Below are 25,404 nucleotides of genomic sequence, written 5' to 3' on the forward strand. Positions count from 1 at the left end.
CCAATTCAGAAAACAAAAAAAGCTGCAGTATTCCAAAGATTTAACCACTGCCAACATCATAGTCAGTAGCTATTGTGTAGCTAGTTAGCTGGAAATTGTGTCTTGCCAGAGTTTAATGCATATAGCTACAGCAGTAGCTATATTTCAAGGAGTCAAAGAACGAACGTTTGGATGAAGCCTTAGGCACGCCCCTCTAAATCTTCTCAGCAACTGAGTAAATGATTAATTAAAATGTTCGCGTAAAATAATTTTCGCGTTTTCACACAAAACTCGTGAAAGTTTTTTTTTTTGTAATATGATCAGCTGTGTTTTTACATACACGAACACATTAAACAGACACAAAATAAAATAAACACATTAAACAGATGAGTCAAGCTGAACGTAGTGGGGCGCTCCACTCGTGAAAGTTAATTTCGCAAAACACACACTGAATTCACGAAAGTTTACGCTTTGTAGTTCCGATTACACTATGATGGCTGCGGCTTCTCCCAGCCATATCAGGAAGGTCAGCAGCTCTTCGTTTCCCAGCAAGCAGAAAGATTTCATCCTCCTCAGTGAATTTTCCGAACTTGTAGGACCGGTAGCTTTGGTAAGTAATGCGCTATAAATAGAATAATTTAAAAACCTGATATAATATATAACATTGCTAATACGTCGAACATCTTCTCATGAACACAGTGTCTTTTGCTTTTGGCCTTGGCTGTAAATATGGTTGTTACAATCAGTTGACTCCATGGTGTACTCATCTGTGCTGTACAGGGTTTCAGGCATTGCTAATTAATGGTGTAAATGACCAGCCAATAATGACTTGTATTTATATAGGTATACATCCAAGCAAATTATGGTTTTACCACCGTCTGTATGGTGGGTGCAAATCTTGCTGTTTCCCCTTTTGTGTGGCTGGAGGAAAGGATTTTTAACCAGGCACACTTCCCATTCCTGTGATTTGTTTTGGGAAAATTGTAGGTGTGTACTTGTGTCCTGAGCGAAAGTTTTGTTGTAAAAACTGGTGTAGCTTCACACTAAGATGGTTCGTTCAAAATGAGTGGAGCAGGTTTCTGAACACATTGTGAGCACCTTTCCTAGTAGGTTCTATGAGTGTTGTACAAGTGATTTTCCCTTTTCTCCATTCACACAAAGAGAAACAAGTTGATGTTGTACTACTTCTAAAAACCAGGCACCATGCAGCTAGTTAACTCATCTGGAATTAACCATAGATAGTATATGCTACTATGAATTAACCAACTATGTATTACTACTTTACAATAGGGTAGTTTTAGGTTGCACAATAATATTAACTAATTCTCGTATTTCATAATTCATCAAATTTCCGTAATTCGTTCAATTACGTTGCTATGCACTGCTAAGGAAGCACTTGTTAAACAAACTGCATTTACCGACATATTACGCACAGAAGTATCTTCTAAACTGTTTATAGTTTGACTATTGTGTTTTTTCCCACAAATTCTCTTGACAAAGCCTCAAAGCTGCTCTTCATTTTTGTTCACATATGTAAGGGATACACCCCCTTTCAACTCGAAGCGATAGGCTATTCCTGGTAGTGTACGAGGCCTGCACCGTTGTTTTTCAGCTGCTAAATGCCTGAAAACCTCAAGGGGAAGGTAGTGTACAAAAGTCGCCACACCCGTATTTCAGTCTGCCGAAAAGAAACCACCTCAGAGCAAAGTTCACCTGTGCAGAAGTTTAATACAGACTTCATTTCGCTTTTACTCCTTACGTAAAAGCTGCTTTTACCATTATTTAACGATTTTGCTCATGTGGGTGCATACGGACAAACATAGATAGATAGGTAGATAGGTACACACACATGTTTTTTACAAAAACATTTTCAGTAAACCAGGCGCGCGCCCACAGCTGGCCTTCGGCCGGCTGTGGGCGCACGCCTGGTTTAAAAAGTGACCTTACCAGACACTAAGCTAATATAATAATAATGCACTTAGATAGACATTCTTTAGCCAACTTATTGTTAAGCTTATATCGCAATAAATGTAACAGTGATACAGCTTTTGTAGTGGTAGCAAACTGACAGTTTTACTGGTTTATTTTGCTAGGGAAAGGGGAAAGCTCTGTGGGACACATGTGCTCTACTGACCAACAGTGCTTGTACATATGTGTGTTTCCTCTGCCAGGGAAGAGCGGCTATGCCGACTGGCTTATCAATCAATCAATCATTCAGTCAATCAGTCAGTCAATGCTTGTGCAAAGATTTTGTGTGCAGTGTGTATCATGTGTTGTTACTTGGAAAAATCTAATGCATGCACTACTTACTGCCAGCTAGAAATAATGTCACACATCTCCATACGTATGTGTACAATTGAAAGTACTTGAGCACTAAATTTCTATGATCCTGTTGGCATGCCTGCTAATACAGCTGTATGTGACTTGGAAAAACCGTGATAATCAGGACACTATTGGTCGCTCCCAAGGTGTCCATATTACATTGTCTCTATCTATGGTTGTGTTTTCATTCTTCCTTGATTTTAGTTGACCATTCCTCATAATGATGACATGAAATTTGACAAGTCTGCTTTTTCCGTCCGAGTGCTGAGCAGTGATCTGCAAGCCAACAGGTAATAGGTGTTCAGTAGGGAGCAAATTTTTTTTTTATAATTTGTCACTTACGTACTGTAAACAATCTACTATACTTACAATCTAAGCAGCCTGTACTACAGCTGCAACAAAGTAGGAGACCACAATTATGGGTGTAGTACACCATCAGTTATGGTCATTATGACATAATCAACAAAGCTTTGGTAGTTTTCTTGTAAGAAGCTTTGGAGGTTAAAATTTTGACCTTCGTTCCAGGCCTGGTATTTATCTCTGCAGAACTTTCGTTCACAGAAGGCATAATATGCTTGATATAATGAGGACTACTGTAAAAAGACACTTTATAGGTATGTAACATAATACACTGGGGATGACCTGAGATATGAAATATTCATCCTGGATAGTATGTACGTAGTACTGTAGACTTGTGTAATGTTTTTGTTTTAAATTTTTTTAAATTTGATTTGTAGCAGTATGTCTATGTAGTGCGTTCAGAAAATTATATGTACTGCTTGTATATAGGAAATTCTCCATAGTTCATGATTCTCAGATAATACAGTCAGTCCCACAAGAGGACATGTACGCCTATATCCACTACATGACACTGAATGACATTTCAGCCCGAGGGTACGTCCGACAATACTGCATCAGCTACGTCAGTCAGACAGAGAAGTGTGTTCTCATTGGTTATATTTGTTGTTGGTTACTTGTTTGTTGGTTAGGATGTTGGTGGATAACTTTTTATCCCTAAAAGATAGTTTTGATAAGGTATGGAACAATACGTGTGTGTTTGTACAGTATTAGCATTGTGTGATATTCCATATTTGTACATGGAAATATGGATTGAGCTTATACGTAACTGTGGAGTAGAGCTCTTTACCCAGTTTCCTAGACTCTTTAGGCTTGTTATGTAGCAGCATAATTATAATGGAGATTATACAATGAAAAATTATCAGTTGTCCATGTTTTTAGTATGGTAATTGGAAAAGTATACTGTATCACATAACGTACATATTGCAACTACACACAGATATGTGCACTGTTTCAGTAGAGCACTAGATTGGTAACCATGTATGTGTGTGTGTGCTTGGAGTGTGTGTAATGTACTAATGTGTCTGCATTTCCCCAGGTCTCTACAATGCTACGGTGTGCTAATCTGATGTTGTTCCTCAACGACCTCATCCGTCGCTTAAAAGATCTCGACTACACTGGAGGTCTGTATTACAACCGCAGTGCTTATTATGTATTTCCTATAGAGATTTATTCTAAGATTGTAGCCACTGTGCTAAGTATTCTGTACTGTAATTGTAGTCATGGTGCTTATCATTTTAACACAGAGTTAATCAAGCAGGAAGGTTTAGAATATGATGGAAATGAAGCAGACTTCACAGCTAGCCACCTGTATGCTGAGGTATGTGTATGATACTTATTTATTAACAAGAAAATATTTCACTACATTAATTGTGTGCACACACTACAGTTTGACTTCTGCAAACAAGATGTTCCAGAGAGAGACATCAATGTAGTCCGACAACAAATGGAAGAAGTGACGGATATTCTACATATTGTGCTTGAAGAAATGGTAAGCTGGAACCTTCTTCATACAGTATCTGTTAGCTAGTCACAAAAGTGCTCAGAAATGTGCTCCAAAAGTGTTCAAAAATTTACTTTGGATACTGCTTATATCAGAGGCAGCAGAGATACCTATATTTAGGAGGGGCTGGGGGTCTAGCATGATGATGCCGTGGCCTAGTTGTAAGTCAAAGACCAAAAAAAAAGAAGAGGTTATTACCTGCTGCTGCTCTCTACCAACTAGACTATATAGACTATATCTCCTTATTTATAACTACATATGTAGCTTGCTACACTGCTCCTCAGAATACTGTGACTGCTCTATTAGAGTATCTCGAATAATACTATTGAATAATTTTAGGGGGGGGGGAGGCTAAGCCCCTCCATAATTTTTTTCACAGGGGCTGCAGCCCCCCCTTGCCCCCCCTTCTCCACCACCCCTGGCCTATATACCAGTACGAATACCCGTGACTTTTACTGATGAAAGCTAAAATGAAGTGTGCCACTTACAATGCTGTACATAGTAAATTGTGTTTAAATAGCTCCAGTGTTTAGTATATGGTATTTATTTAAAATCTACTTCCATTTTACTTCATTATTATTTAGCAAGGACAAAGCGCTAATACTGTATATCTAAATTACACAATATCTAAACCTTCCATTAGTTGCAATATCAGTGTAACTTAATTACGGCTAAGGCTATGGGCTTGGGTTTTTCACTGTTAGATGACGTTTTAACCCAACAGGTGCCTTTAGGCATACCACAATATGTACAAATATTTGTACGTATGCACATATCGTGGCATGGATGTGTTCCATTTCTTCTCACTGACTGACAATGCAAGATGTCAATTTTGTGGTGGTTAGCACGTGATAGCTTCTCTACATTTTAAACAGAAATTGTCTGTATTTTTGTAGTGATTGGACTGATTGCAGAGGCACTTCTTGTTCTTCACTTGTAAATTGTAATGCTGTGTATTGTTGGGTTGCCATGGTGACAAAGTCCATGTTGACAGAGTCATGTGATCTCTTGCAGAATTCTTCTAGCATCAAGAAGGCATTACAACAATTGGACCAAGGTGGATCACATGCTGTAGAACATGTGGAACAATTGATTGGTGAGTGACATTATTCAGTTATGTTATGCACAGCTGTGCTTTGAGTACATCTATGTTACTTTATAAAAATTATATATATATAAAGCCTTAGTTCTGCTCTTTATTTTTGCTTGTGTATGAAAGTGACATGCCCTCTTGAAGGGATGCACAATTTCTGGTAGCCCACAAGGCCACTACACTTTAATTTTAGCTGTTCCCATACACTCTTCTGGGAAAGCTGTTCACTTTGCATTCAGAAACCAGTTTCATTCTAGTGATGCACCAATACCACTTTTTCACTACCGATCCGATACTGATACATTTGAGGCTGGAAATGGCCGATACCGATCCGATACCGATACTTTGCTCCACAGGCATTTCTCACAAGAAAAGCAACTAGTGATTTGTTAATAATCAGCTTACTAAACTCATTTGCTAATCTCATCAACTGCAATTTGTTAGTTTTGTGGCTATCAATTATGTGAATATAATAGTTTATGGCTTCAATGAATCTTATTTTGTGGCTTACTTCAATTTCCACTATACTAATAATGCTAGTGGCTGGCTTCCTTTAAGGAATTCATAGCTTATATCAACTTTTGCTCAACTCCGTTCGATGCATTACAGTATGTATGCCGCCATCTTGATAAATAATTAAATGATGTCATTTAAAGTATCGGTTAGTATCGGGCATTTATAACGTTACCGATACAAGTCCGATACTGCCAAAATAGGGTCGATACCAATACGGTATCAGTGCATCACTATTTCATTCATATGTCGAACTGCCTGATCATGGGGTACGTATGTATGCAAAAGCTTACCTGTCTGTAAGTGTCTATAGAATGGTCATACTGGCTCCTTTTAACTTAAAACTTCTTTGCCGCACAAGCGTGGGTGTGTACAGTCAGAGAAATATGCTTACATACAAAGATATTGGAACTTGTTTGCTTTTTTTCTATTAGAGTATATATTGGGATACAGCAAGTGTATGTTCTAGGCATTCTGTAAATGAACAGGCTTATACAAACACTTTGATTTTCTGAACATTGAGATTGTGTTGCTGTTCAGATAGCTTATGACATCTACTGTATAACAATGTTGTGTTTGTACTGCTACACAAGCCTATTCCTCACACCACCCTCAAAAATGTGTAATGGCTTGTGGGAGTTAGACAAGGATGTACGTACCTTATTTACTTGGTTAAACATTGTGGAGTTGATGCGACGGCTATTCAGATTCGTCCATCACTTGATGCTAGAAAGCAATGTTTTAAGCCCTCATTTTCAAAATCGATAGTGTCTACTCAAATCTGACTACCGTATAGTGGGTTATTTTTGAAGCAGAATATTTTGCACAAGAAGCAAAATTTGAATTTCGAAGGATTTTAGTTTTGAAGAGTGCATATTTCAAAGTCCGAGTGGATTTCAAATAAACAGAAATTTGAGTCACAAATTATGAAGATACGTGAATGTTTGCCAAAAACTGACTTACTGCATGACAGACATGGGACCAAGTACATTTGAAAGTACTTAAGTAAAGTACAAGTACTTTTGAATTTTCCAAGTATAAGTACAAGTACTCCAGCGACAATCAAGAGAGTACTTAAGTAAAGTACAAGTACATGCTGGAAGTACTCAAGTAAAGTACAAGTACATTTTGCTACACTTATTCAGTGTATTGTAGTATGTAAGTGTACCTAGTGGGGTTGGTACTTTCAGGTTTTTGTCAACTATTCACTCTCTTAAACACTTAAAATGCACTAACTTTAGCAGCAGCATTGATTTTTATTTGCCAGACTGTGTACAAACTACGTACAATGTTTGCAGTACTTACAAGTACTCAAGTACATACAAGTACTTAGCAAAATACTTGAGTATAAGTACAAGTACACTGGGGAAATCAAGGAAGTATTTAAGTAAAGTACAAGTACTTTCAAATCTGTACTTAAGTGTACTTAAGTATAAGTACTCATGTACTTGGCCCCATGTCTGCTGCATGATGGAGTAATCCCCATCCCTGTGCACTGGAGAGAAGACTGGGGGAGTCTCAAGTGGAGTATATTCACTGGTTCGACCGCGCTCGATTGTAGCTAGCTATCTACCATCATGAGAATCTAGAGCAGATGGCATCAATTCCCATTCTGGACCACCTGTTTTCTGGTTATCGGCACAGTAATGATACAGTTTACCCATTATCATCAATAATACTGAGCTAAAGTTCAAGGAATACACAAGCAAATTTCCGAAAGTTGGATCATTGCTTTCACTTGTGGGAATTTATTTTCGAAGTACAACCAGATGTGGGAATTTATTTTCAAATAGAAGGGCCTCTTCACAATATCCAAAAATAAAAGCCCTTCGAAAATTACCAGCTATACGGTACTTACTATTAAAGGTGTGGCGCTTAACCAAGGAAATATGATATGGTATAACAGGACATATAAATAAGTCATGTGATGCAACTGCTTGTTTTGTATTAATACTGGCCAAGTCTTACTATAGTTGTGTACATTCAACTTGTGTTTTTCTAACTGCACAGTTATGGAGCAGCCTTAATATTACATACATATATTGCTGTGTGTACAGTCTCCTTCGTGTGATTATTCTCCCTCAGGCTCCATCCAACAAGAAGGAATATCATTCATCTTAAATCACTTGGAGACTGACTATCAGGTGTGTGTGTGTGTGTGTGTGTTGTGTGTCATGTACACCTCACCTGCTGTAGCCAACCCGTACCATGGCTCATGTCACGTACCGGTTTGACCGTAAACTAAAGTGAGCACCAGTTGTGTGTATGTACTGTGTAGACTCTGAAATGATTATTTGACTATTTGACTATTCGGTCGGTATGACACTATTCGATTCTTTAACACACTATTCGAATATTCGTTAGCACTTTGTACACTGTATTCAGATGGGAAAGCCAGCCTTGAAACTTAAGATTGTGAATGAAGAGATGTATCTATGCTGTAAAAATTCTATTTAGAAAAGACACTGTAGAAATAGTGCTTAGGCTTTAGCTACCTTGCTCTCTAACAAAAAGTTTCAGTACTTATTCAATAGAGGTATAAGCTTAAAGAATAATCCAATATTTGGTCGTTTTGTTCACAACTATTAAATTGCTATTCATTTCAACACTAGACTCTGGTATATGGAGTGCTATATTAGTGTTAAAGACATCAAATGTGATTGGCTTAACATAACTCTTTCCTGATTTGCTACTTTCCGCATTTCCTATTCAGTTACTTACACTATGTATGTATGCAGGTTCCAAATATGTGACTGGATCTGCAAAAAAACCCTGCAAATGTTTATAATCTACTTAGCCTAATGCATGCTGTGGCTAAATTTCAGCCTCATGTGGTAATAACTGTGGGAGTTACAGTCCTACAAAGTAGCAACAACAGATACACCTGTAAATTGATTTGTACAGGGAAAATAAATTACAGGCACTTACTAAAACGATTTTAACTTACCAGCAGAATGACACACAGAGTGATAATTTGTAACCATTGTGTTCACCATGACTATGCCTAGGGGGATCGTTCAATGGGTAAGGCTTTTCCTTGTATCACTTTTCATCACTTCATACAAAGGCAGACAATCGAATACTATTGTTCCGACGTTACGTAAACAAACACCAATAATTTCTGTATCCTTGTGTCTACTACAAAGATTCAAAATTTTTTCAACTCTTGAGAAGATGAAGATGATATCTAGGTTTTTATTGTTAGCCCCTTTCTTCACTAAGATCAAAGCCTTCAAAAAATAAATTTATGATTTATTTTAGCAATACAAGCATTTCACCCATTGTATTCAATGCTTTATGCTGTAAATTTAAGCTTGCAAGATTGTGTTGGGTATCACAGTTACATATGAGATGCAATACTACAGTACTTGTTAACACTGTACCTTGTATCCTCCTATATCTTCTACCTTCTCATATAATCAGCCATCTTCCCCTGAGGACGTGGTCCTTGGTAACCCGTGAAGTGTTACTGCTATGTACAAGTACTGTATGTTTTCCCCTCAGGCCATTGTCACAGCTTTCAACTCCAGTGTATAGGAATGCTCGTACTGAGCTGGAACTGATCCACAAGGTGTTTGTCTGTCTGCGTGTCAGTCTGCTCTGAATCATTTATTACTGTTTCAGAAATTCAGTCGACCATTTTATGCTTTGAACATTGAAAAAGAAGAAGCTAAACTTCTAGGTGAGTAATGATCAAACATTTGTGCCAGCTACAGTAGTTCATTATCCAAGCACCTTATGCCAGTTTTTAGCCACAAAAGTGCTCAAATACAGTAAGTGAATTAGTTTGGATAAAAAAATTCTTGTAGTATACGTACATACACTAAACTTCTTCAATTGCTCTAATAGAACATACACTTGCCTGTTTAGTGAAACTAATTCATGATTAGTATTGGGGGTATAACAAAGTTTACCCAAGTGAATGTAGCCTCAAACATGTGAACAATGATGTAGTTTGTTCCTGAAAACTTCTCTGACTCATACATTGTGCCATTGCTGTGCATTTTTCAGTCCTACGTATATCCTATATTTGTTTGTTTGTCAGTAATGCTGTGGATTATTTGTTAACACTTTAATTCATGCTGGTTCACTTTTGGTTAGACCCGTTATCATCCCTGCTCACAATTGGTCGTACTCCTCTTGTGAATGTGATGAAGAACAGGAAGTGGTGAGTGATGTGTTGATCATGTGATCCCCATCATGTGACTGTCACATGTACAGTGATGGCCGTACACTTTCCTACAAACCTCATCCTTACAAGTATAGCAGTCTGCAGCATCTGCAACAGGTGTAGTGTAGTGTGTGTGTGTGTGTGTGTGTGTGTGTGTGTGTGTGTGTGTGTGTGTGTGTGTGTGTGTGTGTGTGTGTGTGTGTGTGTGTGTGTGTGTGTGTGTGTGTTAGTGTGTGTGTGTGTTAGTGTGTGTTAGTGTGTAGTGTGTGCGTGCGTGTGTGTGTGTGTAGCAGAGACAAATATAAAGTTTTGCAGTAGACTGGTCGTATTGTTCTGGCTTGATCGGTCGTGGTAGGACAGAGTGGGACATTTCAACTAAGGGTTAGATTGTACATGGTTATTAATTGTGGTGTCTACTGTTCACATCATTCATTGCTCTTGTTGTTACATTGCTAATTCAATGGGAGTAAGCCTAATACTGTACATTCTTGGCCTCCCCCCTTGGGTTCTAAGAATGTAGTGTCTCCTAGCAACCAAGTGGTAGTTATGATTAGCAGCACAAGCCATAAACCAAACAGATAAACTGTACAGTGGAACCTCGATTATCCGAACACTGATTAACCGAACTCTCAATTATCCGAACACCAAATTGACTGTTCATTTAGGGTATTTTGTCAACCAGTGTATGTTATATTAGAGTAGTTGAGCAAAGCTCTGTATATAAATGTATGGAAGTTTGATTTTACGTACTATTCGATTATATGAACACCCTTTCCCCCCAATTAGTTTGGATTATCGAGGTTCCACTATATTCCTTAGGCTCCATCCCATTTCTTTTGATAGCTAGGACATTGTGTCTGAGGGTTTTAAAACTATTATAATTGTCTTTGCTCTGGTGTGTAGTGTGTGCGCGCACGCAAACGTGTTGTGTGTGTGTGTGTGTACGTGTGTGCGTGCATGTGTGTATGTTCATATGCATGTAAAATAGTAGTAGTAGTTATTATAACAATGCGTGCAGTGATCCCTGATCAGAGTAGAGCCTATAGACATATTTCTAGTAACTGTTTGCTGAAAATGATCATTATTCTATTAATTTTCTTCATATGGATGGTACACCTTGAAAGTATTTTTATTGTAGTAAAACGATACATGTGAGTTCTCAGTTCTAATTGTTTGCAGCAAGGAGGGTAGGAGCCTGATTGTTTGAACAAAACATAACGACTGCTCTATTAGAGTGTACTAGAGTACAATAAGTGTATGCTGTAATAGAGTAAGCCCAGCTTGTGAGTGAATGGGCTTCATTTCTTTGCTGTCTAAGCACCCGTCGCTCAAGCGTTCAGGCAATAGTGTGTAGTAGTGTGAATACATGTACAATACGTGTTTGTGTACCATATAAAAGTTCTTATGATTTTCTCTTAGGGGTATAACATTACTACTGTACTTTTTGTTTTGCCTTTTCAGGAATCATTCGGTGGTGTCCAGTTTATTCATTCCGATCAAGGAGACCAGGACAACTATTGCTTTGATCCGTCCTTCCTGCGGACGCCTGACGGCTTAGAAACGTTAGTGTTCCACTTGTGTGATCCTGATTATGTCATCTTCCTGCCAACAGGTTTCCGATCTACATGGACCCTGTACCCGATAACCTGAGGTAGTATTGTGAACTAATCTTGCTCCAAATACAGTATTTGTACTGTACTGTATGCACATGCAGCCTTTGGGTTTGATAATGAAATGATTGACCCACACGTGTAATCTTTCCTGTTTTTTTTTTTAGTTTCAATTCTTCATTAGAGGCTGTGGAACTAGAAGAGGACAATGGATCGCGTTCTCCATCCCCGACTGTTCCTCCTCACCTCATACCAGTGTTACCATCATCTGAAGACCAGTTCATGACACCTCAAGACTCTTCCCCTAGTCTACACAGTATCTCTAATAGTAGCCCACCAATATCACCATCTAGTAACAATCTAAGCGATGACGCTAATGACACTGTGAGGAGGAACACGTTTGCTTTACCTGATGATAACATGGACTTTGGGTTTGTTTTGATACCCTCTAACAACACGTCAAATAGTACTGGAGACATGAGTGAACCAGTTGAAGACGTGGAAAACACTCTAAGGCCGGCTGACTTTAAGAATGTGATAGACCGTAGCTCATCAACTGAAGTGGGCATGGATTATGATACAGCAGTGCCTCCAGGAGATAATGACACATTGGTGATCATTAATAAGAACAAGAGTGCTAGAAATAGTAGCATGCTTGTGGAGGATCAGGTGATCGGTCTCCCTGGCAACAAGTTCTCTATTAATGAGGATGAATTGTCGGTGGATTCACCGCTATCTGCTGCTAAACTATTAGCTCGTCGTAATAGTAGTAGGAGAGCATTGATTTCGTTACCAGAGCTACGGATAACCCGTTTAACCAGTTATGGTGCTACTTCACCAGAATATTACACTCCAACTGATTGTATGTTGTCTGTCTGTTCGTGCGTATGGTCACATTCCTTAAATGTATACCTGGAACTAACTATTGCACATTGTAACTTGTTATTGTGGACACTTGAGGACACCTACAGCATGCGTGTATTCTTAGTTAAGACCCCAGTGTACATACAGTCCCTGAAATTGTCCACACTAAATGTAGGGAATATTTTTAAAACCTCGTAACTCTTTCCAGTATCAAAGCATTTCTAATATAGACAGTTACAGCTTTTAAAGGGCTAGGTGCTTGTCTGGTTCCATTGTTTATATTGTGTGTTATTACAGTGATAGCCAAGGACTCAATGTCTCCTTCAATATCAGGTATGTGTGTATATCATACAGTATGGGGTGTACTGTGTTGTAGGAGTCGTGAAAGTTTGTACTTTAGTGCAAAAAATACCATCATCTCAGTGTCTTTGTGCAATAGTAGTATTTAAAATATGCCTTTAGTGTGGTTCTAAAACACCTTGGCAATAAAGTTGCTACAACATTCTCACGAAATTTATTTGGCAGATTTTTTGACTGACTGACTGACTGACTGACTGACTGACTGACTGACTGACTGACTGACTGACTGACTGACTGACTGACTGACTGACTGACTGACTGACTGACTGACTGACTGACTGACTGACTGACTGACTGACTGACTGACTGACTGACTGACTGACCGATGCCTTCAGAATAGTGTAACTCAATGTAGCTCAATGATGGCTAAGGCTATAGGCTTGAATTATTCACTATTAGACATTGCTTCAACCTGACAAGTGTGTATACAATACATGCATCATCATGGAACTTACCTTTGTCTTCCTAAGTTAAGTTATATCCATTTCTGTTTGCTGGCAACAGAATATATATATATATATATATATATTTTTTTTTTGCGTTACTGCACAATGTCTTTGTGTGTTGTCTATCACATAAAGGCAAAACAGTTCTTTTCGCACCTTGCCTTCAATAGTCGAAATAAGATTTTTCCTGTAGTGTTTCATATTGTTGTTTGTGTGTATAAGGCTGTGTACATACATTGTAACAGGCAGATCATACGTAGCCAGAAACTAAGCAAAAAAAGTTGGTGTTATAGACTGATAAATTTTTGTTCCAAAATAGTTTTAAACTAACAGCTATATATTGTATTGTATACTTGGAAATTTTTGCAGTATGTAATTTTTATGATTTTTGCGAAAGCTACTGTGAAATTTTATCACATGAAAATTTATGTGTGTGTGTTGACATGTGCTGCAAAAAATGAGCACAACATTTATTCTTGATGCTAGTAGATGCTACTAACAATGTCTGGCTTTCACAGTATCAATCACTCCGATAATCACCTCTTATGTTTTCAGTCTTGTCCATCCTTCCCAGTTTGCAGGCAACAAGACACGTTTCCTGTAAGTGTGTGTGGCTACGTGTACACCTTCATACTTCACTGATAAATTACCGTGGTTCCGTGTACGCTTACAAATAGTGTCACATGTTCCCAAACTTAAAGAAGACGTGGCTCACTAAAGAGTTTGGCCTGCAAGACTACACTAGACTATGCCTCATACAGAGATTGCTGCTACTGTGCTGGTTTAGACACACTTTAGCAGTTTATCCAGACCCTTTGAAACCCTGTGGTAGAGAAAAAAATCTTTGAATTGAGCAGCAGTGATCTGTGATTTTCACATGAAGTGAAAATCCCGACAAAGTGCATAACCACGAAATACGTATATATATACATGCCACAATAATTTGATTGTAACAAGTGTTGAAGTTTACAGTTGTAATCACTGATGTAATTCTATTTTAGTGTAGTATACTGTATTTATGTATGTAGTTAGCCATGGCACAGTAGACATTAAATTTACACTTCAGCTGATGTTCCCGTTGTTTAAACACTTTTTATTGTAATGATATATAATTCCTATACTTGTTGATGTGTGTATGACAACTGTACTTGTGTGTAGTTAAGCTACCATTGTATGAGCAGCCAGTAGTGAGAGTGGCTGGGTAAGTGTGTAAACTATACGTAACATGTGGGGTACTGTAAATTTGTGTGTCAGTACTGTGTGTCTGAATGTGTGTTGCATACGTATGCAACAAACATATTACCGCTACTACTGTATACCCCATTCCACAGTAAACTTCCATTGACCAGTTTCACTGAACAATGTATTAAGCATCACAAGCTACGACCAGGTGAGTATTGCATCATGTGATCCCTGTTGTGTATTGTGTGATCATTGCTGTGTATCACATGATCTGCAGGTCGCAGGATATTAGAGTTTGTTAAGAACTATCCAAATTGTCAGGACTTGTTCTATGCCTTATTAAGTGGTAGACCTCTAGTGATCAGTGGGAAACCTAACCAACAACAGTGAGTAACTAGTTGTATGTGTGAGTGTGTGTGTGTGTGCGTGCGTGTGTGTGTGCGTGCGTGCGTGCGTGTGTGTGTGTGTGTGCATGTGCATGCGTGTCATTACTAACATTATTTCAACATAATAGGAGGATCAAGACAATCATAACAGCCTTATGGATGTTTGTACCAGGCCACTCTAGGTGAGAGTTCTAACAAACTCTCATTTCATTATTATAGTTATCCACATCTCCTTACAGTCAATGTCAGGTGATCCCCTGGTATACAGAGCCAATCAAATTACAAGATCTACAATGGTTAGTTATAATATTGAATATTGAATTGGAATCGTGTTGTTACCATGGCAATACTGTAGCTTCAAACTGATTGGCCACTGTAGTGAGGGACATGCCCACCATGTAATCCCACAACACATTCGGGTAACATTGAATGTTGCCATGGTATCTTAACTATTGACTTCATGTAGCCTTACATCTCATGGTGGAACTGCTCAGAGAATAAACTGTACACCCCTCGTTATGAGGTGAGTGTGTGTATGTGTAGAGGTTGATTAATTGTGTTTGTGTGGTAGGGAACTCTACTGAACTCTATTAGTAGAAGAACTGAATGGAAGGTATGTGCAGACATGTGTATAGTAAAGCTGTACATGTATAGTAAAGCTGTACATGTATAGTAAAGCTGTACATGTGTAGTAAAGCTGTACATGTGTAGTAAAGCTGGTAAACTAACAAATATCTGCTATATCCAGGGGAATTTCAAAAATGTGTGGATTTTGTCCAATGATTATGAAGAACCCAGAGGAGGGTGGACACGTTTTAAGTGCTATGTAAAATTATTGCTTTGATTGCATAGCTCCATTTCACATGAGCCTCAATAGACTCTAGTGAATGGTGGGGTTGAATGGGGTTTAGTGGATAATTGAATTGGTTTAGCGTAAGTTTTAAGATGGTACATTAAAGCCCTTTGGTTTATGGCGATATCAAGAGTTAATAATAGTAGTGAGAGTACTGTTGGCGATATTAACAATGTCATGTATATCGTGCACAATTACCTCAGATCTTCACATGCCATACAAGGCAGCAATAAACATTACATGGTAACTCCTGCCATAAGTTAGTGTTCTTCAGCATGTTATGAATGAACCATCTGTACAATAATATATTTAGCTGTGCTTAAATCATGTCCACCCTCCTCTGTGAAGAACCAATCTATATCTAGTACTGATCATGGGAGGTTGCACACTTTCTCACAAAAAAATATTGACCACAAACCAGCCTCACAATACCTTCATGGTGCCTGGCAGTATTGGTTAGGTATAACCAAGCTCAATAGTGCCTTTAGTGTGATTTGAAATAGGTTGCCACAAAATTTAGAAAAATTATTTGGTCAGTGGAATTTTGACTGACTGCCTGACTGACTCACTGACTGACTGATGCCTTCAGACAAGCATAACTTGATAACAGCTAAGGCTACGTCCTTGATATTTTCACCTGCTTCAGCCTGACGTTGTGTGTACATGTACAATGCATGCTTCATGGACCTTGTGTCCTTCTTTTGTGTCCCATTTATCTTTGCTGACAGTGCAAAGTATCGATTTACAGTAGCACCACATGCAGTATGTTTGTAAAGAGCTTTCCACTTGTGACTGGATTGGTCCTTTCTTTGTTTGTAACACTGTGCAATGTGCTGAACATGGCTGGAAATGAAGTGTAATGGCCACTCGCTATTTCAGTAATTGATACAGTAGATAGGGCATGCGCTCAGAGGAAAGCAATAATAAGCCTAGCACCATTCTTTCTTGTAATATGGTACGTATGTGCAGGTTCACTAGTCATGATGATGTTACAAAATTGGCAAACAAATACTAGGAATTTCTGTACTTTTAGTAACTTAACTGTAACTTAACTAGTACATAAATATTGCTGTACTTTATGTCACCAGTTTTCTGTTGTTTTACCATCATAGAGTGAGCAAACCTTCATGGCACACATACACAGGTGAGTATCAATTAGAGAAGTGTGGATTATTACATCATCCAACCTTTCAGTGTACTACTGGACATTGCCACTAAGGCATTTGTGTACTACCATCTCTACTGTATTGCCAAAAGAGAAGAGAGGCCTCGAGACCCACTCTATAGGTGAGGAAGCTACATGCCAGAAATGATATTTGGGATTTGTGTAATAAACTGTTTGGCAGAGTGTTAGTTTGGTAATAGGTTACCACATTAGCCACAAAACATATTATGTAATTCATATGGTAATAGGGACATTTAATTGACATAGGTTAGAGAAAACACTCATTAACGATCTTGGTTGATTAATATCATTACCATGGTTACCAGTAGCCTGTGTAGCCTCTGGAGTATTCTCCAAGTCTTTCACTAACAACTCGGAACGGTTAACAATCGAGTGTGGAGACCACACCTCTTAATAATCTATTTACTTCATCATGCACACCTCTTACTATTGGTCTAGCTGTATTCATTAGCTAGCACGGTGAAAATATGAAATAGTGACACTCCCCCTGGTTGCTGACTCATACTCTAATACAGCAGTCACCCTAATAGAACAGTCACATGTGTATATATAGCTGTATGCTATAACAAAAACTAGTATATTATATAACATGCCGTTGTAGGGGTTCTATATGCTGTATTCCCATCATTCATCTCTTATGTCACTACTTTTTATCACTTGGATCTCTACTTCATTTTTGGTGTATGTTAGCTACCCACTGGAGGTTTTTAGTAGGTTGACAACCCGAGGGTGTGGTTTGGTCACTGAGGCGTGGCATTAATTAGTGACTGAGGTGCAGCCGAGGTCACTAATTAATGCCTGCTGAGGTGCCAAACCAAGCACGAGGGTTTCAACTTACTAAAAAAACGACAGTGAGTATCTAACGTATTTGGAAATCAGCTTGTTACCAGCACTGACAAAAGAAGCACAGAGTCATGCTAGGTAAGGTCTTTTTCAGCATGTTTGCATGTGCCACCGGCTCAGTGGCCAGTTTGGTGTTGTTTTAGCAACTGTTATTTAGTTCCAAGGCTTGTTTACTAGCTAATACTAAGAAGTGACAAGCTGGCCACAAAGCGAGAAACTTTATAACAACTGGCCACGAAGCGACAAGCTTTATAACAACTGGCCATGAAGCTGACAAGCTTAATTAAAACAAGCTTAATTAAAACTGGTCAGGAGTGACAAAAGTTACAAACAGGTGCAATAGCACAGCTGAAGTGTGTTGATGGTCTAATGGCGACAGTACTGACAAGCAGACGAACTGATGGCTAGCTAGTTGTGAATGTGGAACATTGTTTGGGTAGCTGTAATATGCATCGAGCAGCTGGTTCGTTTGGTTTGACAGCTAGTTTGGTCTGGTATGGCTGATGAAAGTAAAAACCCAAATCTCATTAACCATACAACCACTAATTAAATCAGTGACATAGAAAACTCTTTGAAGTGTTATTGAATTTACCATAATAGTCTCACGTGACAACAGGTCTCTAAGTGTATGAATAACCTCATTAACTGTGTCAACATCAAAGAGAATTATTCATGCTGCTTTCTAAAATTAGCTAGTTTGTTCTGATATGATATTTTTTAGCATGGAGACACCAGAAGTGCCGTTACAGAGTATATCCCTACCTGGTTACCTATGGTGGTGTGGCCTCTCACACTACCCAGACAATTAGCTACCACAAAAATTTTAATTCATGGACCCACAAAGGCTTGTCCCGATTACTAGATTGTTTAGTGGTGCAGTTCTTTATACTTAATGTGTAGCAGCTACTGTTTTCAGAAGACCTGGGTAACAGCAGTACTGCATGTACTTGTACATGCATATTTATATGGCTTCTTGTTATGCTGCACTTTATGGCACGAGTAATAGAGAGGCTTTTTATCTCTAAGTAAGAGATCACTGTTACAGTAATAGAGCAATCACTGACTGTTCTATTAGAATCTTTTTATATACATGTATCAAGTACAGTATCGTACCATGATACTTATTTGCTGTACCGATATATTGCTGTATTGATATGTCTTGCAGATCCATAGTTTGTTCATTACAAGATATAAATAAGTCCAAACTTCTAAACACGAGTCTCTGGTGTAGTTCAGCCATCGAAACATACTTTGTTGTAGTATCTTAGCCTTATAGGCACTCCTACTCTTTGTTCATACCTGCAATGTTGTTTCCAAAGCTTTTTGGACCCAATTGCAACCAATAAGTTGGGAAATAACATACTGGATATATGTGGTGTGTTGTGTATATGCAATAACACACACTCAGCATTAGATCCCTACTAGCAGAGTTGGGGGTAAAGCATTAAGAAATGTAATGTGTTACGTACATGATAATATTGCTTTTGTAGTAACGTATATTGGATATTACATCTGGAAATTGTAATGTGTTGTTTCTTTTTAATGCTCATTGCACACCACACACACACTACACACATACACCACACGCACGCACGCACACACTACACACACACACACTACACACACACACACACACACTACACACACACACACTACACACACACACACTACACACACACACACACTACACACACACACACTACACACACACACACTACACACACACACACTACACACACACACACTACACACACACACTACACACACACACTACACACACACACTACACACACACACTGCATACACACACTACACACACACACACACACACACACACTGCACATACACACACGCTACACACTACTTATAAGAGACTTGCAGAGCAGCTCACTGAGCTCAATATTAAGCGTGATGAACATTATTCAGTGGTTATGGGTTGGTTGAGATGCTGTTTGTAGCAGTGCGATTTTATGTATTCGAGGCAGCCGGTCATCTAGAGGTAAAAGATGATGTCTCCCTTGCAGTAGCTGAGGGAGGCCTTCAGCTGTACTTTGACTAATTGATTTTGTATTATTATTATTATTATACCTAGGACCGCGTCACATACAACCAAGTACATACACCAACGTGACAGCCCCCCGGTGAGGCTATTAGGTGGTGAATGCATTATCCCCAAATCAACTCAGTATGTCACAGTAGTGACAGATATAACACTATAGTGGCATCGTAACTAAAGGCCACCAGTAGCTAAGTGCCAGTACATCATTGGTGTGGTATAAATGGCACAGTGATGTGTACAAAGTATATGTATACAAAACATACAGGAGAGAACTATACATTATTGCAGTATTGTATGCAGCAATACATTATAGGAAACATCACCATGCAGATAAAAATCATTAGCCAATATACAGCAATGCATATCAACATCAACTAGAGCTAAGTAAGGTTCATCAGTGATGTAGCAATGGCACAGTGATGGGTGACACACCATAGTTATGCATACACAACTTTCAGGAGATAGCTACACAATGCTGTAGGCGTATGCAAGCCAGATGAACCAGATAAAGGAAGACAGCCAAGCCACTAGAGCCTAGTAGCTACGCCAGGTGAAGGCAAAAAAGATTAAGCACGTATTGAATTGCCTGACACCAACACAAAGAAAGTTCGCCATGCCAGCTGCACAAGACAAAATTGTTTACTTGTATTTTATATGTAACTGTAAGCTTATTGTAAAGAGCGTGGCATATGTCAGTTTAATGTTTTCTTGTATTGTTTATTTACATGAATGAATCCACTGGCAGCTGGCATGGAGACTTGAGATGTTACAAACATAAAAACTTACTTGTAATCTTCTTGTTTACACAAGTGGCTTCTGGCTCTCCTGCACGGGCATCACTAATCTTCTTCGCGCAATATGTAAGTAATTAAGCAAGGGTGTGGTACTGGGCGTTATATAGAATTACACGTATGGTAAAGTCATCAGCACAAACAGGAGCGACGATTATACGTTTGTGCCTTCATTCACAGGCGAATCTATCCCCGGTTAGTTCATGTCTCTAGGCCTCGTAGTTTTCTCAAACATTAATTATTAATTATTTATTTATTTAATTATTTATTTATTTATTTATTACGTAATTTTAACCGCGTTTCGTATTATTCTTAGTACTTGGTTATATAACTAGGACCGGGTCACATACAACCAAGTACATACTCCTACTTTTCAAACATACTTAGTGAAGTTAATATAAATGTCTTAGGCTTTTATAAGGCCTTCTGGTATACAGGCTCTGCCTTTACCAAGTACTTTAATCATAATAATACACCAACGTGACAGCCCCCCTGGTGAGGCTATGAGGTAGTGAAGGCACGATCCCCAAATCAACTTAATTGGGGCGGGCCTGAGCGAGCCCCACACTAGCTGGTCAAACCCGTGTGTATAAGCGTCAAGTATACGGACATAGTGAACGATCAAATGCGGCGATCATCGTATGTACGAGCGTCACGTTTACGATGATGAACGAGAATGTAACGGTAGAACGTATGTACGAGCATCACAAACACGGATGGCAAACGAGAATGTAGCGGTCCAAGGTATGTACGAGCGTCACGTATACGGATAGCGAACAAGAATTTACCAGTCCATGCTACCACGTGTGCAGATTGTGCCACATGGCAAGTAATGTGGAGACTGATGAAGCACGAGAAGAGAGGCTACGGAGAAGGAGAGAGCGCGACCGAATTCGCAGACAGACAGAAACACCTGAACAAAGAAATGCAAGGTTTAATATAATCACTTTACAACTCTAGTAGAATTACTCAACCATTTTGTATAGATTGGCTAGGCGCAGAGAGTATGATAGGAATAGATGTACTACTATAAGATTACAGCAGAGTCAGTCAGAAATAGAAGAGAGCCTCAGGACAAGAAGAGAGCAGGCTAGGACAACAAGACGGACCGAAACTGCTGAAGAAAGAGAATCAAGGTAAATTTGCAGGACAGTACTTTGATTTTATTCCTACATGTACTGGTACTTCTGCTACTTCATACAGACCGGCAAATGTCAGTATCAACATCAATTGATCAGGCTCGCCCCACAATGCTTTTAGCATTTGTCTAGTATGTCTAAAGGCCACCAGTAGGTAAGTGCCAGTACATCATTGGTGTGGTAATGGCACAGTGATGTGTACACAGTATATGTATACAAAACATACAGGAGAGAACTATACATTATTGCAGTATTGTATACAGCAATACATTGTAGGCAACATCACCAGATAAAAATTATTAGCCAATATACAGCACAGTATATCAACATCAACTAGAGCTAAATAAGTTATGTTACACAACTTGCAGGAGATAGCTGCACAATACTGTAGGAGTATGCAAGCCAGATGAACCAGATAAAGGAAGACAGCCAAGCCAGCCAGAGCCTAATAGCTAAGCCAGGTGAAGGCAAAAAAGATTAAGCACGTATTGAATTGCCTGACACCAACACAAAGGAAGTTCACCATGCCAGCTGCACAAGACAAAATTGTTTACTTGTATTTTATATGTAGCTGTATTGTAAAGAGTGTGGCATGTGTTTTAATGTTTTCTTGTATTGAAGGCATTACAAACATAAAAATTTACTTGTAATCTTCTTGTTTACGTGTAAAGTGGCTTCTGGCTCTCCTGCAGTCACTCCACAGACATTCGCTAATCTTCTCCTTCACGTAGTCTGTAATTAAGCAACGGTGTGGTACTGGGCGTTATATAGAATTACACCTATGGTCAAGTCATCAGCACAAACAGGCGCAATGATTATACGATTGTGCCTTCGTTCACAGGCGAATCTATCCCTGGTTAGTTCATGTCTCTAGACCTCGTAGCTTTTGAGAACTTTAATTATTTATTTATTTGTGATGTAAATTTTAACCGCATTTCGTATTAATTTTAGTACTTGGTTGTATAACTAGGACCGGGTTATATACAACCAAGTACATACACCAACGTGACAACCTACCCATTGGGAAAGTATAAACAATGCCATACCCAGCACTCAGAGTAGTGTGTGTGCACTGGTGGAAATGATACATATGCATACGTACACAGGCAAGGGAGTTTAACTGGCATCAGAAAACCACAATACTAAAACACAACTTACACAAAAACCTAGTTAAGTTAGCTATATTGAAAGTTTATATTGTAGGTGTGATGGTCTCTGAAGATGACTCAGCAGTGAAGTGAGGCTATGCACAACGTGGTGAAGGCACAATTGGTAAATGATCCCAATCAAGCCAATATGGCACAATAGACTCTGTTGTAACTAGAGGCCACTGGTGATGTGCTAGTATATCAGCGGTGTGGCATTGGCACTAGTTGGCACAGTGATCACAGTCTATAATATTATGCGTACAGCCATGCACAACATACAGGAGATAGTTACACATTGTTGTATATGCAGCAATGCATCTTCTTGTTTATTACAGACTCACAATAGAGTAGTCAGGAGCATAGCCAGACTTTTGATGATGCCAGGCCTAGCTGTAAGCTAAAGACCAAAAAGTTACTATCTACTGACAATATCTCCAGGGATGTAGCCAGGATTTTCTTGAAGGGGGTTTGGATTTCCAGTGGAATGTTTCTGGGGGAAGGCCTGGGTGCTTCCCCCTAGACCACGTCTGAATGAAAATGATGTATACACAAAATGTGCCCTTAGGCAGTAACATTAAAAGGTGCTATTTGTGCATCTAGCTAGCTACAACCTACACACTGCTGTTTATGCAGCTTATAGAAACTATAAACCTATTGTAGCTTATACTAACTTAATGTTCACTTCCAGACAGCCAACTTCAAATTTCTAGCACATGGGAACCCACCACACTCGAGTCGCTTAGTTGGCAATACTTCCTTCCGGGTATACATTATTCTTGGTCAGTCCTCCTGTTGATGGTCAGCAACTTTAGACCTGGCTTGTACTCCAATGTATTCAAGACATCACGTGTCCGCAACATGTGACAAATAAACAAACCAGTCTTCAGATAAATATACATAACTATTCACAGTTTGTACTCAGCTGACACATGTATAACATGACCACTCAAGTTTATCGCAGCTGCTGTCTTGTAATATGTCTGCCTCAACCAATCAATAGTCTTTCGCCATTTCAATCATGCATCACGTGCGCTACTGATCATGTGATGCAATCGATCTCCATGATTCAGCATTAATGCAATGTGACCCTCAAGTGTAGTACAGAGGAGTGCTAGTGTGCAAGTAGCTGCCGGAGAGCTCCAGGGCTGTATACGTATGATTTGATGTGATTTTACTTTTTAAATATTTTGCCTGAGGGGGTTCATCCTAACTATCCGAACCTCCCCTGCCAGCTACGTCCTTGATCTCCCCTCCACCAACCACACCTCCTTATTTATAACTACATATGTAGCTTGCTACACTGCTTCTCTGAATACTGTGACTGATTTATTAGAGTATCTTGATCTGACTGCTCTATTAGAGTATCTCAAATTTTTGCTTCCATCAGCTGGTATCCCAGCTGGTCATCAGCTGGTTGACACTTGGAGTGCATATCCTGCATACAAAATACACAGTTACAAACATTTAATCATACTTGTCATCTTGTTGTTTATGTGTAAAATGGCCTCTGGCTCTCCTGCAATCACTCCAAGGACGTTTGCTAATCTTCTCCTTTTCACAATCTGTAATCTAGCTAGGGTGTGGTACTGGGCATTATATAGAATTACACGTACGGTCAAGTCATTAGCACGAACAGGCGTACTTATTATAGAGTTGTGATCTATCCCCACTTAGTTCATGTCTCTAGGCCACGTAGTTTTCTCAAACATTATTTATTTGTTTAATTATTTAATTATTTATTTATTTATTCATTATTATTATTATTTATGATGTAATCTTGACCGCATTTCTTATTATTCTTAGTACTTGGTTGTATAATGTATGTCTTATCTTAAAAAAATAGAAACACTATACTCACACACACTTTGCTTGGTGTTTTTCTTCTTATAGTCCCACACTGTCAGCTAAAGATCACAACATTCCTTCAAAAAAGGTTGCTAAGTGAACATGTATATATGTGAATGTATTGTACAACTGATTTGGTTATTTTGTGGTTCTCCACCGTTATGTAAATCATAGCTGTATATACCAACCTGAAACTTTCTCTATTATTTACTATCATTGAGGCCCAAATTTAGCCGCTTCCCATTTGTTAACCATTGTGTTAATGTGTGTGAAAACCACAAATCTGATCATGTCATATTTGTATGCTAGTCATGAATGGTGATTTTTCCATCGTTTCTGTTGTGTTATGTTATTGTGTAGAAAATATTTTTGAAGCTCAACATAGAGAAGAGTGACAAAGACATTATCCAGGTATGTACAGGTTGTATGTCAATTACCATGGTAACACTTCTTGTAGTACTTATCCGAGGTGATAAGTTATCAACAATTGGCAGAATGGGATGAGCAGGCATCAAATGGAATGACAGGTAACCACAGTAACACTGTATTCCCTCCATTATGCCCCTCACTTAACAGGCATCAAGTTGAACTACCAGAAATGTAGTGAACAGACTTGCAGGGGGCACTGAACTAAATTTAAATAAAATTGCGAATTTTATTTTCATGTGATTAATTTTAAAAATATTTCACTTATGCGCAAATTTTAAAACTTTATGCGTCGAGTTAGGCTGGCCACAATATATTCGCGCTTTT

General features: G+C 38.8%; 1 protein-coding gene across 3 annotated transcripts; it reads left to right on the forward strand.

Moving 5' to 3' along the window:
- The first annotated feature begins 405 nt into the window (after nucleotides 1–405).
- Nucleotides 406–25,352, forward strand: LOC136257648 (guanine nucleotide exchange protein SMCR8-like). Of its 3 annotated transcripts, XM_066050894.1 has the most exons (32): nucleotides 406–589; nucleotides 2,506–2,591; nucleotides 3,091–3,240; nucleotides 3,291–3,336; nucleotides 3,698–3,782; nucleotides 3,906–3,979; nucleotides 4,049–4,150; nucleotides 5,177–5,258; nucleotides 7,854–7,912; nucleotides 7,965–8,014; nucleotides 9,273–9,339; nucleotides 9,393–9,450; nucleotides 9,870–9,936; nucleotides 9,990–10,056; nucleotides 11,401–11,501; nucleotides 11,552–11,590; nucleotides 11,717–12,411; nucleotides 12,711–12,746; nucleotides 14,378–14,420; nucleotides 14,551–14,609; nucleotides 14,679–14,787; nucleotides 14,916–14,969; nucleotides 15,027–15,083; nucleotides 15,143–15,206; nucleotides 15,254–15,310; nucleotides 15,359–15,400; nucleotides 16,753–16,784; nucleotides 16,835–16,927; nucleotides 24,697–24,739; nucleotides 25,012–25,062; nucleotides 25,109–25,178; nucleotides 25,228–25,352. In XM_066050894.1, the coding sequence occupies exons 1-32, from the start codon at nucleotides 470–472 to the stop codon at nucleotides 25,278–25,280; spliced, it is 2,811 nt and encodes a 936-aa protein (XP_065906966.1). In that variant the 5' UTR covers nucleotides 406–469; the 3' UTR covers nucleotides 25,281–25,352. The 3 variants fall into 3 exon arrangements, with proteins under 3 accessions (XP_065906966.1, XP_065906968.1, XP_065906969.1); XM_066050896.1 differs by lacking the exon at nucleotides 2,506–2,591 and having other exon boundaries at nucleotides 449–589; XM_066050897.1 differs by lacking the exons at nucleotides 406–589; nucleotides 2,506–2,591; nucleotides 3,091–3,240; ... (2 more) ...; nucleotides 3,906–3,979; nucleotides 4,049–4,150 and adding an exon at nucleotides 4,971–5,002 and having other exon boundaries at nucleotides 5,059–5,258.
- Nucleotides 25,353–25,404: the final 52 nt, after the last annotated feature.

The sequence above is a fragment of the Dysidea avara genome, chromosome 6 (genome assembly GCF_963678975.1).
Source record: "Dysidea avara chromosome 6, odDysAvar1.4, whole genome shotgun sequence".
NCBI classification, from domain to species: Eukaryota; Metazoa; Porifera; class Demospongiae; order Dictyoceratida; family Dysideidae; genus Dysidea; species Dysidea avara.

What these genes read in the sequence shown, in the direction of transcription:
- LOC136257648 (XM_066050894.1), top strand. Translation starts at nt 470, where the DNA reads ATGATGGCTGCGGCTTCTCCCAGCCATATCAGGAAGGTCAGCAGCTCT. An exon ending in AGCTGGAACTGATCCACAAG is followed by an intron (nt 9,340 to 9,392) that starts GTGTTTGTCTGT and finishes TTACTGTTTCAG; the next exon opens with AAATTCAGTCGACCATTTTA. An exon ending in GCATCACAAGCTACGACCAG is followed by an intron (nt 14,610 to 14,678) that starts GTGAGTATTGCA and finishes CATGATCTGCAG; the next exon opens with GTCGCAGGATATTAGAGTTT.